This window comes from Dipodomys spectabilis, unplaced genomic scaffold (genome assembly GCF_019054845.1).
Source record: "Dipodomys spectabilis isolate Male_0828 unplaced genomic scaffold, ASM1905484v1 ptg000098l, whole genome shotgun sequence".
In the NCBI taxonomy this organism is placed as follows: Eukaryota; Metazoa; Chordata; class Mammalia; order Rodentia; family Heteromyidae; genus Dipodomys; species Dipodomys spectabilis.
In genome coordinates, this window is record NW_024870775.1 from 9161452 (window position 1) to 9176370 (window position 14919).

The following is a 14919-nucleotide window of genomic DNA, read 5'->3' on the forward strand; positions in this document are numbered from 1 at the left end:
AAAATAAATAATTAATTTAAAAAAAAAAAATTTAAGCTGGGCGCTGGTGGCTCACGCCTGTAATCCTAGCTACTCAGGAGGCTGAGATCTGAGGATCGCGGTTCAAAGCCAGCCCGGGCAGGAGAGACCATGAGACTCCTATCTCCAATAAACCACCAGAAAACTGGAAGTGGCGCTGTAGCTCAAGTGGTAGAGCGCTCGCCTTGAGCTGAAGAGCTGAAGGACAGCGCCCAGGCCAAGAGTTCAAGCCCCACGACCGACCAAAAGAAAAAAAAAAAAAATTTAGTCTTTGAGCTGGACGCCGGTGGCTCACGCCTATAATCCTAGCTACTCAGGAGGCTGAGATCTGAGGATCGCGGTTCAAAGCCAGCCTGGGCAGGAAAGTTCGTGAGACTCTTCTCTCCAATAAACCACTAGAAAAAAACTGGAAGTGGTGCTGTGGCTCAAGCGGTAGAGCGCTCGCCTTGAGCTGAAGAGCACAAGCACAAGGACAACACCCAAGCCCAGAGTTCAAGCCCCATGACAAAAAAAAAAAAAATTTAGTCTTTGGGCTGGGAAAGTGGCTCAGTGGTAGAGTGCTTGCCTTGCATGCCTAAGCCTTGCATGCCCTGGGTTCGATTCCTCAGCAACACATAAGAAAAAAGAAAAAAGCCGGAAGTGGCGCTGTGGCTCAAGTGGTAGAGTGCTAGCCTTGAGCTGAAGAGCTGAGGGACAGAGTCCAGGCCCAGAGTTCAGGCCCCACAACCGGACCCCCAAAAAAAAAAAAATTTAGTCTTTGATGATTCTGTCTTCTTTACCTTATGTTGTATTCACATGTAAATCTTCCGGAGGATTGAGGGAACACACAGAACTCAAGGGATAAAGGGTGAAAAAGCAGTAATGGAACTCATTGGACATTGATCAAAGTGAACTATACAACTCACGAATGGAGGTAGATGGGAGGGACTGGAAGAGAATGAGGGAACAGAAGACAATATACAAAAGGAAATGAACTTATTACCTGACTTATATAATTGTAATCCCTCTGTATATCACCTCTATAATAACAAGTAAGTTAATTTAAAAAAAAAAAAAAACAACTGGAAGTAGAGCTGTGGCTCAAAAGTGGTCGGACATTAGCCTTGAGCAAAAGAACTCAGGGACAGTACCCAGACCCTGAGTTCAAGCCTCACAACCAACAAAAAGGAGAAAAAAAAGGTAGAAGGTACATTTCATGATATGTTCACCTTGTACCTTTTGATTTTTGTTTATGTGCAAAATACCTATTAAAAACTAAAAAAACGCCGGGCACTGGTGGCTCACGCCTGTAATCCTAGCTACTCAGGAGGCTGAGATCTGAGGATCGCGGTTCAAAGCCAGCCCGGGCAGGAGAGACTGTGAGACTCCTATCTCCAATAAACCACCAGAAAACCGGAAGTGGTGCTATAGCTCAAGTGGTAGAGCGCTTGCCTTGAGCTGAAGAGCTGAGGGACAGCGCCCAGGCCCAGAGTTCAAGCCCCACGACCGACCAAACAAAAAAAAATAAATAAAAAAACAAAATCTATTTTAGAAAATGGTGCTGTGATTCAAGTGGTAAGAGTGCTTGCCTTGAGCTAAAGAGCTCAGGGATAGCACCCAGGCCAGAGTTCAAGCCCCACGGCTGACAGAAGAAAAAAAATCTGTTTTAACTCTGCTTCACCCAGGTTTACTCATCTGGCACAGTAAGTTCTGAGCTTTCCGAGAAGCAAGCAGGGAATGGCACCTTATCTGTCTACACAGGGGTGATCAGTATTTGTTGAAAGCATGCAAAATGGGTATGTAGAATGTGACCAAAGGCCAGATGACCTCTAGGATCTTTCCAGTCTTTACCTTCTGTATAGACTGAATCTGGAGTCCAGACACAGCTACTTTACAGCCTTTTGCAGTCTTTATGTACTTTTCCATTTGAATTCTCATTGTAAAAGGAGAATGATGTATGATGTTATATCTTCTAGGAAGCAAGATTTCCAGATGTAGCAAATGGGTATATTGAAGAGATAATTCATTCGAAAAATTACTATGATTTAAATGTGTAAGTATCCTATGCTTTTTAAATTTTGTCATTTTAACCATTTTTATTAGTACATGGTTCAAAGCACATTCACATGATTGTGCAGCCATCCCCACCATCCATCTCAGACTAAAACTCTGTCCCCATTAAATACTAAGTTCCCATTCTCTACTCTCCCAGCCCCTGGAACCCACTATTTTTTCTGTCTCAATTTGACTGTTCTAGGTATCTGACGTAAGTGGAATCATATAGCATTTGTCCTTTTCTGACTGGCTTGTTTCACATAGCACCATGTCCTAATAATGATACTGTTAGTCCTAGAGTTAGTTATGTGTAGATCTCTTTTGGTTCTAAAGGAATCATGTGTTATTATGGAATTAAGATGCTTAGTTGTTTTTGCCCTTCAATACTGCCTGTGTTTAGTCAAGATGTTGAAAACATTTTCTTGCCATAATTTTAACAGAAAGTGTTCTTTACCTACCCTGCCTGTGTAAATGTAATAAATATTTTTAATGTACAAATATCCTAAAGAATAAAAATGAAAAATTAGCCAAGCGGGAGCCTAGGCAGAATAATCATGAGTTCAAGGCCAGTCTGGGTTATATATTGAGCTAGCCTAGGTTATACATTGAGACCCTCTCAAACAAAAACAAAATAAGAAAACTCAGAGTTAATGTAGCGTTGTGGGGTTTTTTGTTTGTTTTGTTTTGATGCCCATACTTGGGTTTGAGCTCAGGGCCTGTGTACTGTCCTTGAGCTTTTTTTTGCTCAAGGCTAGAACTCTACCACTTGAGCCACAGCTCTGCTTGCAGGTAGTTAATTTGAGATAAGAGTTTCACAGACTTGGGCTGGGAAGGTGGCTCAGTGGTAGAGCGCTTGCCTTGCATGCATGAGGCCCTGGGTTCGATTCCTCAGCACCACATAAGCAAAAAGAAAAAAGCCGGAAGTGGCTCTGTGGCTCAAGTGGTAGAGCGCTAGTCTTGAGCTGAAGAGCTGAGGGACAGTGCCCAAGCCCAGAGTTCAGGCCCCATGACCGGACCCCCCCCAAAAAATAAAAGAGTTTCACAGACTTTCTTGCCCAAGCCAACTTTAAGCCACAGCCTCCTGAGTAGCTAGGATTACAGGTGTAAGTCTCAGGCATCTTGCAAGAATAGCTACTTTTGAATTCTCTAGTTCAAAAGTTTAACCAGTAGTAATGTCAGTGATTCCCTTGCATGAACAACCAACAAATAGATAAACTTTCATCAGCATGTTCATTGCTACTTAAACTATCAAACAAAAATTGATTGTTTGGTTTTGTTTTTTCTTCTATTTTTGTTTTATTTGAGACAGTCTCACTGTGTAACCCAGCCAGACCTCAAACTCGAAATCTTCTAGCCTTTGCCTCCCAAGTGCTGGGATTAGAAGAGGGCACTACCACTCCCAGTGCATCCTTGATGGACTAGTTCTCCTGTGTATCTAGGGACTTTATTTTCAAAACAGTGCATTTGAATCAGTGGGCAGTTTTGGGATTTGAAAGCAGTTCAAAAGTAACACCATGTGTTTTTGCAGACTTTGCAATTTTCTTCTGGAAAATCCAGATTATCCAAAGAGAGAAGATAGAATCATTATCAACCCCAGCAGTAGTCTGCTCGCCAGCCAAGATGATATAAAGGCAAGTGTCCTGTATGGGTTTGCCATCTGTACCTGGAACTGCTCTGCCTTTTTCGTCATCTTTATCAAAGGAAGTGCATAGTTAGGATATGATTTTAAAGACCAGAAAGGAAAATGAGATTTCAGAATGTAGTGTTTCAATGGAATCCCTCTCCCTATACCTCTTTGAACTCTAGATTTGACTCAAAGGAGTATTGTTTCACTGTTACTCTTTTCCCTTGCCCACAAGTAAGTCTCGGCTTAGATCCAACAAAGCTGGTTCCTAAAGTGGAACAGAATTGTCCATGATTCTTTGTCTCAGAACTATCCTTAACATTTTATTATGAAATTTTCAAACATACACAAAAAATGAATTTTTTTACATTAACCACCTTTATACCTACCACTCATGCTAATAAAAAATATATAAATTTCACTTTATCACACCTCTGTTGTCTGTCTTCCTAGCAGCACATCTTTGTATTTCATTTCATTATAATGTTTTTCATGGTAAATTGCAAAAGCATTTGTATACCTCCTTGTAAATACTTCAGTGTGCAAATCAGTACCAGGAGTTTAATATCTACTTAAAGTATTTTTGTCTTGGTATAAGATTTGCATAGAGTGCTTATGCCTGTTTAACCAAATCCATGTCAAATGTGAAGTCTGGTTCTTTAGACCTTTGATCATTGTCTTCATTTGTGATGTAAACTAGCATGCAGTATGCTGTGCAGTAGTGATGGTTCTGACCTATGATATTAAGGTCTAACACTTGATTCTCCTATTCCCCACAGATTGTTTTAACTTTCTCTGTTATATGTTCTGGGGAGGAGAAATTTTGTATTTATATTTTGAAGAAAATGGCTGAAAGTTTGAGTTCAGGACCCAGTAATAATTCTTTACTACTCTAACTAGTAAAACTAGTCTGTAGACTCCAGAAAGTAGTTTATCCTCTGTGACCACCATTTCTTTGTCTGTGTTACAGAATTACAGAGTAATTACAGAGAATTACAGAGTAATTCTGAGATGAAACAAAATTATTATTTTCTGTAATATTTGATTTTGAAAATAATTCTTCCTGGGTGCATGGACTGTCATGGGGACATGAACTATTGGCCTCTAACTTTGTGCTTCTCTCATTCTAGCTGCCTAAGGTAGACTTCTTTGACTTCTCCACGTTGACTCCTCTTGACCAGCGCTGCTTCATCCAGGCTGCTGACCTCCTGATGGCTGATTTCAAGATGCTCAGCAGTCAAGACATCAAGTGGGCCCTGCATGAGCTCAAAGGACACTATGCAATAACCCGAAAGGTGCACTCTGGTCTTTCCATTGGGTCACACCTCTTCTTTCTGGGACAACAGTGGAGATTGGGACCATTTTGTGATAGCAAAGAGCTAAGAAGTTTGTCAGGGTAAAGATAAACAGACAAATATGTTTGCTGGTCAGATAGAACCAAATGAGTAAAAATCCTACATTAAACCCAGCTGCCAGTATCTCACACATGTAATCCCAGCAATTCAAGAGATTTGAGAATTGAACTTCCTTAGCCAGCCCTGGCAGGAAAGTCTGTGAGACTCTTATCTCTAGTTAGCAAAAAGCTGGAACTAGGGGGTGTGGTTTGAGTGGTAGAGTGCCAGCTTTGAATGGAAGAAACTAAGGGATAGTGTCATGGACCTGAGTTCAAACCCCACTATTAGCACTAAAACAAAAACTGCATTAGAATCAGGGAAGTTCCAGTTTGATCATAAGACCTTTGGAGTGGTAAGCTGTATTGTGGAATGCAGGATGACTAGAGTCTGAAAGATGTCTCAATCCTGCTCCTCCCTGACTTGCTTTAATTTGGGACAGTGACATACCATGCCCCAGGTAGTTTAGTTTTCTGTTACCTGAGGGAAAGTGTGTAAGAAGACAGAAACACAGTTGTGCCCCAGGGAGGATGCTTTACCAGAAGAAAATAGTCCCCTCCTGAAAGCTCCTATGCTTTCCCTAAAGGTTTCAGGGAAGATAGCATGTGAAGGCCCCGGTTCTGGTGCTTAGGCAGGTATTGCGGTTAGTGGATTGCAGAGACATACATGTTTAACAAGGCTGTGCAGCTCCTGTTAATTGTGACTCAGCTTGGACAGTATGAGTAGTGATAATTTGCTCACACCTCTTGCTCCCTGTTGCCTTCAACTCTTCCTACTGCTCAAGTGGTTGTGATGCTCAGCTAACACTGTTATTTTTCCCAGATGACAAGTGTAGAGTTATTTTAATGATTAAAATGTGCACCAGGTATTTTAAGTGAGGATATTTCAAGTGAGGCCCAGGTGAAGGTGGCTTGTGCTGAGCCAAGCCCCTTCTTTCAGATTGCTGATTGAGGCAATTGTCAGAAAATTCCTAATTGATTGATTTGGGGTAAAATCACTCTGAAGGAATAATTCTATGTCTTACTCTTATTCTTCATTCTATATAATAGAGAATGTCTGTACTTTCATTAAAAAGTGGAATATCCCCCAAAGTAATGACTACAAGGCAGAAAGGGCTCTTTGGTGTCTAGTGTTTATACTCTGCCTTGTCCTTCACTGCCCTGGGATTTTATTTATACTTTTTCTGAGCTCCAGAAGGGCTCAAATGAAAAATAAGGGGCAGAGGTTAGCATCATAGCTAAGTGATAGAGCATGTGCTTAGCATGTAGGAGGCTCTCAGTTCCATCTCCAGCATCCCAATCCCTCACTTCCAGAGATCAGCATCCTTGTCCTGGGAAGGTGGGAGGGACTGCATGGCAAGGTCTGGTCATTCCACAGCCTCTTCACTTGAGAGGTTGTAGGGTTTTGTGGCTCATCTTGAGTCCATTGTGGTCCTAAGGCAGCTTAAAGATGGGGATTTTAATCTAAATGATCTCCTGAGCTCTTTTCTGCAGCTTTACCTATGTGATTTTTAATAACTTTTTTTTTAAAAGAGCTCTTCCTTCTTGTGCCTTTCTTCATGTTTTTCTTTACTATTTTTGTTTATAAAGGCATCTTCTTGTTTCAGTGGGTAGTTAATTTGGAAAATTCAGCATACTTTGAAATAAGATGATTCCAGACTGTTTGAACTGAAGAGGAGCGTTTAGACAGAGCTAAAACATGATGTGGCCAGTTCAGATGGATGATCTTTCTTTGTTGTATGTGAGTGGTGCATACGAGTTCTGTCCAGAGGATAGGACTACTATGTGGACAGGGTTTTGGAAAACATATGCAGGGATGATTTTGAATTATGTCAATAGCACTGTCTAACACTGCCCTGTCACTCAGGAGTTTTTTTTCACTGCAGCTGAATCTCATTTTCACTTTTTATTGTAATCATCGTATGCATGAAAAGTAAAGGTTGGAAGGCACTGGTGGCTCACCTGTAATCCTAGCTACTCAGGAGGCTGAGATCTGAGGATCACGATTCAAAGCCAGCCCGGGCAGGAAAGTCCGTGAGACTCTTATCTCCAATAAACCACCAGAAAACCAGAAGTGGCGCTGTGGCTCAAGGGTAGAGCACTTGCCTTGAGCTGAAGAGCTGAGGGACAGCACCCAGACCCAGATTTCAAGCCCCACAACTGACAAAAACAAAAAGGTGAAGGTTGTTCCCTCTCCACAACAAGAAAACTGAAGCTCAGCAGATTCTCTTAAAAATACCTAGTCTTGGGCTGGGAACCAGGCTTAGTGGTAGAATGCTTGCCTAGCATTCATGAAGCCCTGGGTTTGATTCCTCAGTACCACATAAATAGAAAAAGGCAGAAGTGGTGCTTCTAACACTCTACAATTGGTAGAGTGTTAGTTAGCCTTGAGCAAACTCTGGGACAGAGGCCCTGAGTTCAAGCCCCAGGACTGGCAAAAAAAAAAAAACTAGTCATCAATAATCTTTTAAATTTCATCATAACAAATTTCTCAATATAATTCTAATGCAAAGAATATATATATAGAAAGGACAAACCTGGAATATAACAGTTGTCAACTTGTGTACCCCATGAAGCTACTCTTCATAATTAAAGAAGAAATAAAAACCTTCCTTTTGAAAGGGTGATAGCGAGCCATCCCCTCTCACTAGAATATCTTTCCTCACTATGGCCAGTCTTCCACACTGAGAGAGTTGCTGCCTCACAAATCCTCCTACTGTGATTAAGGCATGTGCATTATGTGAGCTTTTCCACAGCTCATGTTGGCAGTCCAACATCAGGGCCTTCTGTTTATACTTTGTAATGCAGTTCTCATTCTCCCTTCCAGAGACTGAGTAGCCAGAGACTAGCTTAGAACTCCTAGTTGCCTTCTGGGTTTCTTTCTAGTTTTCTGCTAACTGCCACCTCCTTCAGAGTTTTTTATTTTCTTCCTCAATCTCTCCTTAGCTCCAATTAATTAACCACTAGAAAATCAGAAGTGGTATTGTGACTCAAAGTGGTGGAGCACTAACCTTGAGCAAAAGAGCTCAGGGACCGTGCCCAGGCCCTGAGTCCCCCACAACCAACAGTAACAACAAAAATATGTCAGTGTTGCTAGCCAACTAGACAGCTGCACAGAATTTACCTCTATGTCCATCTGAGGATACTTAGGCAGTTTTTATTTTCTTTTGTTGTCCTTTTTTGTTATCTGTTGGTCATGGGGCTTGAACTCTGGGCTTGGGCACTGCTCCTCAGCTCTTCAGCTTAAGGCTAGTGCTCTACCACTTAAGCCACAGCGCCACTTCCAGTTTTCTAGTGGTTTATTGGAGATAAGTGTCTCATGGACTTTCCTGCCCAGGCTGGCTTTGAACCGCGATCCTCAGATTTCAGGATCCTGAGTAGCTAGGATTACAGGCATGAGCCACCGGCACCTAACCCTTTTGTTGTCCTCTAAACCTGTTATTAAGCATTTTGGTTCTGAGGCTATTACTGAAAGTACTAGGAAATGAAGATAGCAGAATGCTATCTGTCTTTCCACTGCCTACTACTGGAGAGACATGCAAGGAAGGGAGCTGATACTTAGTGAAGATGACATTTAAAAACTGACTATGTGTTACTTTTTTTTTTCTTTCTCATGGTACTGGGGATATAATTCAGGGCCTTTTTCTTGGTAGGCCGGTACTCTATCACTTGAGCCATGACCCCTAACTCTATATGTTTTACTTATATTTATTTTCTATTTGCAGCAGTAAATAACCTTTTCCTTTCTCAATTTTTAGGCCTTTTCTGACGCCATTAAAAAATGGCAGGAGCTTTCACCAGAAACTAGTGGAAAAAGGAAAAAGAGGAAAGAAATGAATCAGTATTCCTACATAGATTTCAGATTTGAACAAGGTAATGAGCTGAGTGTGGCTGACAGTGCTTGAAGCTCTAGGCTGAGCCTTTCCCTTCCACATGGTCATTGAGGGGGTTTACAGCTTTTATTAGAGGGCCATGCTGTATCATACATGACTGACAAGGACTAAGTTTGTTTTTTGTTTGTTTGCTTGTTTGGGCAATACTGGAGTTTGAACTCAGGACTTGTGCTCCATAGACATTCTACTACTTGATCCATGCCTCTCACCCCTGCAAGGCATTGCTTTTTTCGTCAGCACATCATACATTCCATAAAAATGGAGTCAAAGGACTGGGAAGGTGGCTCAGTGGTAGAGTGCTTGCCTCACATGCATGAGGCCCTTGGTTCAATTCCTCAGCACCACATAAACAGAAAAGGCTGGAAGTGATGCCGTGGCTCAAGTGGTAGAGTGCTAGACTTGAGCTGAAGAGCTCAGGGACAGTGCCCAGTCCCAGAGTTCAGGCCCCACAACTGACAACAAAAAAAAAAAGGAATGTAAATGTACTCTTTTTTTTTTAATTGTGAAAATACTGTACAGAGGGGTTTGAGGGGTTACAATTACATGATGTAAATGTAGTCTTAAGTAACTGGTATCCTAGCAAAATGTTTTCAAAGTCTATCTATGCAGAATGTGTTTGTTTTATTCTTTTTATTGACATTACCTTTTTTATTATGTAAACTGTCTGAATTTGTCTTATTTATTAAGTGATAGATATTTGATTGATTGCCCAACTCATTTTTTTGTGTATGTGTCTTGTCTGTGTGCCAGTACTTGGACTTGAACTCGGGGCCTCATGCTCTCATTTGGCTTTTTCACTCTACCGCTTGAGCCATACTTTTAACTACCCACATTGCTTTTTTTTGCCTAGAATTTCTTTGGCTATTCTAGGTCTTTTGTTGTTCAATATGAATTTTTTGATTGTTTTCTCTATATTGGTAAAGAGTATCATTGGGATTTTGATGAGGATTACATTGAATTTGTATGTCATTTTTGGCAGTATGGCCATTTTCACGATATTGATTCTACCTATCCATGAACATGGAAGTTCTTTCAATTTCCTGGTCTCCTCTTTGATTTCTTTCTTCAGATTCTTATAGTTTGTGCTGTAAAGATCTTTTATGTCTTTAGTTAGGTTAATTCCAAGGTGTTTTTTAGGTTTTTGTTGTTGTTGTTGTTGTTTTGAGGCTATTGGAAATGAAGTTGTTTTCAAGATTTCCCTTTTTTTTTTTTGGTTGGTCGCGGGGCTTGAACTCTGAGCTTGGGTGCTGTCCCTCAGCTCTTCAGCTCAAGGCGAGCACTCTACTACTTGAGCTACAGCACCACTTCCAGTTTTCTAGTGGCTTATTGGAGGTAAGAGTCTCACGGACTTTCCTGCCCATACTGGCTTTTAACCGTGATCCTCAGATCTCAGCCTCCTGAGTAGCTAGGGTTACAGGCATGAGCCACCGGCTCCTGGATAAGATTTCCCTTTTTGCTTGTACATTATTGGCATACAGAAAGGCTACTGATTTTTGTGAGTTAATTTTGTGAGCTGCTACTTTGTCAAAATGGTTGATCAGCTCTAGGAGCTTGGGGAAGGAGTTTTTTTAGATCCTTTAGGTATACGATCATGTCATCTGCAAATAGGAATAGTTTAATTTCTTCTTTCCCTATGTGAATCCCTTTTATGTTCTTTTCTTGCCATATTGGTCTGGGTAGGAATCCCAGAACTATATGGAAGAGGAGAGAGTGTAGAAATCTTTGCCTTGTTCTGATTTTAAGGGAAATGGATTAAATTTTTCCCCATTCAGTATTATGTTGGCTGTTGGTCTTTTATATATAGCCTTTATTATTTCAAGGAATGTTCCTTCTATTCCTAGTTTCTCCAAATTTTGGGGGTTTGGGGGTGTTGCACTTGCTAGGCAAGCGCTTTGCCACTAAGCTACATCCCAGCCCTACTCCAAAACTTTTAACATGAATGGATGTTACATATTGTTGAAGACTTTTTCTGAATCTATTGAGATGACCCTGTGGTTCTTGTCATTGGCTCTGTTGACGTGGCAAATTACATTTATTAATTTTTGCATGTTAAACCAGACTTGTATCTATGGGATGAAGCCTAATTGGTCATAATGGGTTTTTTTTTTTGTTTGTTTGTTTTGTTTTTACTTGTTTCTGGATTCTCTTGGCAAGTATTTTCTTTTTTTTTTTTTGGTCCAGTCGTGGGCCTGCACTCGGCCTAGGCACTGTCCCTGAGCTCTTCAGCTCAAGGCTAGCGCTCTACCACTTGAGCCACAGCACACTTCCGGCTTTTTCTTTTTGCTTATGTGGTGCTGAGGAATCAAACCCAGGGCCTCAGGCATGCAAGGCAAACACTCTACCACTGAGCCACCTTCCCAGCCCATCTTGGCAAGTATTTTATTAAAGAGCTTTGTTCATTAGAGAAATTGGTCTATAATTCCCTTTTTTTGTTGGATCCCTATCTGGTTTGGGGATGAATGTAATACTGGTTTCATAGAACGAATTTGGAATTGCTCCCTCTGTTTCTGTTTCATGGAAAAGCTTGAGGAGTATTGATGTTAATTCATTTTTAAAATTCTTACAGAATTCAGTGATGAGGGCTGGGAAGGTGGCTCAGTGGTAGAGTGCTTGCCTCGCACACATGAAGCCCTGGGTTCGATTCCTTAGCACAACATAAGCAGAAAAAGCCAGAAGTGGCACTGTGGCTCAAGTGGTAGAGTACTAGCCTTGAGCTGAAGAGCTGAGGGACAGCACCAGGCCCCACGACTGACAAAAAAAAAAAGAATTCAGCGGTGAATCTATTGGGACCTGGACTTTTCCTTGTGGGAAGACTTGTTTTTTTGCTAGTCTTAGGGCTTAAACTCAGGGCCTAGGCACTGTCCATGAGCTTCTTTACTCAAGGCTAGCACTCCTAGCACTTGAGCCACTGCACAACTTCTGGCTTTTTCTGTTTATGTGGTACTGAGGAATCAAACCCAGGGCTTCATGCATGCTAGGCAAGCACTCTACCACTAAGCCACATTCCCAGCCCTTTCATTACATGTTATTGGCCTGTTTGTCTAGTTTGTATCTTCTTGGTTCAGTTTAGACACTTTGTACATCTCTAGAAATTTGTCCATTTCTGCTAGATTTTCCTTCTTTTTTGGGTTTCGATTTTGAAAGTAGTCCTTTATAATTGTTTGGATTTCTTGGATGTTTATTGTAATGTTTTTGTGGCATCTCTGATTTTATTGATTTGAATCTCATCTCTTCTTAGTAGGAGTTAGTCAATTTTAGTAACTTTTTCAAAGAACTAGCTTGTTGTAGGAAACAACCTTTTAAACAAACAGTTCTAAAGTAATTACACATCTGGAGGCCTAAAACAAAAGACCTTATCTCAGGTCTCACACCCTATCTCAAAATCAAAGTAAGGCATAAAATTATAAAACTTCTAGGGAAACAACAGAAAAAAAAAATCTTTATGATTTGGGGCTAGGCAAAGAGTTCTTAGACTGGGCACCATCAAAATGCAAACCTTGGGATAGTATCGTGACTCAAGTGGTAAAGGGCCTACCTAGAAAATACAAGGCTCTGCATTCGTACTCTCGTATGAGAGAACAAACAGTGAGTAAATTGAAATTTTTCAGTGGAAAATACAGTTTTCTAGAAGACAACTAAATCTACACAAGGTATATAAAATCTGAACAGATAGTATATGTCTGATATTTTCTCTTCTGCTATCTTCAATTCTGAATGTTATTTTTGCCTGGCATGATTGTGCAGAATTCAGGATGCAGAAGCCAGGCATGCTTTTTCACCCCTGTAATACAGAACTTATCAATTCAAGGCCGGCCTGACATGCATAATAAGCTCTAAGCAATACTTTCAGCTTTTTTATATATGTGAAGATTTTCAAATGGAAATTTAAAGGAAAATAGATACAGAGCTTTTACGCCTACCAGAATGGCTAAAATAAAAAAAAACTGATCATATCAGATGTTGGCAAGCATGTGGAGCAACTAGAACCTACACATTGCTGATAGAAGGATATAAATCGAAACAACAACTTTGGAAATCTGGAATTATTTTCTGTAGTAAACATCCCATTATTTGACACTTCCTTGTCTCCCTATATACCCAACTGAATTGCAGGTTGGTAAATAAGCAGTTATAGGTCACTCTGTTCATAATAATCCAAAGCTGTAAAATAGAACAGTAATCCAAAGCTGTAAAATAGAACAGTTGAGGTAGCAAAGGTTTCAGTTGGTATACACAAAGGAAGGCCAGAAGGTGAAAAGTGGGTTAGGATTGGTGAAAGGCACAATTTCTAGCAGCAGCGTGTTATAGAAACTGGTAAGGGGGCGGAGCTGCAGGAGACAGGGAATGGCTAACCTGGCTCCTAGCACACAGTTATATACATGATTTTGAATTCTTATGTGTCTTATAGGTGACATAAAAATAGAAAAGCGGATGTTCTTTCTGGAAAATAAACGACGACATTGTAGGTCCTATGACCAGAGAGCCCTCCTTCCAGCTGTGCAGCAAGAGCAAGAATTCTATGAGCAGAAAATCAAAGAAATGGCAGAGGTAGGAAGCTATGCTTTGGGCTTAGAGTATGTTTCTGTAGTTTTCATTTGCTCCGTGTTAAGCTTGATACGAATCTGTCATTTAAGATTTACCTTTTTGGGGGTCTGGGAAGGTGGCTTAGTGGTAGAGTGCTTGCCTAGCATACATGAAGCCCTTAAGCTGGGTAGACAAGAAGAACATAAGTTCAAGATCTGCCTAGGCTATAGCAAAACCCTGACCTGTGTGTGTATGCATGCCTGCTTTTTGGTGGTTAATTGGAGTTAAGAGTCTCGTGGACTTTTCTTCCAGGGCTGGTTTGGAACCTCAGTCCTTGGCCTCCTGAGTAGCTAGGATTGCAGCAAGAATGGGCCTAGTGTTTGGCTTATATGACAGAATTTTTTTTTTTTTTAAGGTGTGGTCCTTGAACTCAGGGCCTGAGTACTGCCTCTGAGCTTCTTGTGCTCAAAGCTAGCACTCTAACATTTGAGTCATAGCTCCACTTCCAGCTTTTTCTGAATGGTTTGTTGGAGATAAAGGTCTCATGGACTTTACTGCCCAAGCTGGCTTCAAACTGTAATCCTTAGATCTCAGTCTTCTGAGTAGCTAGGATTGCAGGCATGAGCCACCAGTGCCAACCATGACAGATTTTTTTTTTCTGCATAAAATTTTTTACTATAAAGGTAACATAGGAAGGGCTTAACAGTTACATAAGTAAGGTAATGAGTACATTTCTTTTTGGACGATGCATGACAGATTTTTTTTTTTTTCCTGCCGGTCATGGGGCCTGAACTCTGGGTCTGGGCGCTGTCCCTCAGCTCTTCAGCTCAAGGCTAGCGCTTTACCACTGGAGCCACAGCACCACTTCTGTGGTGCTGAGGAATCGAACCCAGGGCCTCATGCTTGCAAGGCATGCACTCTCCCACTGAGCTACCTTCCCAGCCCCCCAGATTTTTTTTTTTTTTTTACTGAGAATTGAACCCTGGAATTTGTACATGATAGGCAAATGCTTTTTTTTTTTTTTTTTTGTCAGTCATGGGGCTTGAACTCTGGGCCTGAGTGCTGCCCCTCAGCTCTTCAGCTCAAGGCTAGTGCTCTACCACTTGAGCTATAGCACCACTTCTGGTTTTCTGGTGGTTTATTGGAGATAAGAGTTTCACGGATTTTCCTGCCTGGGCTGGCTTTGAACTGCGATCCTCAGATCTCAGCCTCCTGAGTAGCTAGGATTACAGGCGTGAGCCACTGGCACCCTGCCATGACAGATTTTTAAACAAGAAACAAAACTGGATTTTATAATGATTTAAACTAAAGTTTTCTAACAATTAGATTGTTAGAGAATTTGAATTGGAACTTTGTAATATATATTTCACCTCTCTGAGGTTTTAGTGATGGAAAAACAGCTTCTATTTAGCTAAAGATATTCTCAAATGGAGTGT

General features: G+C 41.0%; 1 protein-coding gene across 2 annotated transcripts in view; it reads left to right on the forward strand.

The window, feature by feature from the left end:
- Nucleotides 1-14919, forward strand: part of Rnf216 (ring finger protein 216) — a 129725-nt gene that overhangs the window by 35491 nt on the left and 79315 nt on the right. For both annotated transcript variants that reach the window (XM_042686695.1, XM_042686696.1), the window contains exons 6-10: nucleotides 1974-2050; nucleotides 3581-3683; nucleotides 4807-4971; nucleotides 8825-8939; nucleotides 13368-13507. In XM_042686695.1, the coding sequence (XP_042542629.1) occupies nucleotides 1974-2050; nucleotides 3581-3683; nucleotides 4807-4971; nucleotides 8825-8939; nucleotides 13368-13507 (600 nt within the window). The remainder of the gene's footprint in view (nucleotides 1-1973; nucleotides 2051-3580; nucleotides 3684-4806; nucleotides 4972-8824; nucleotides 8940-13367; nucleotides 13508-14919) is intronic.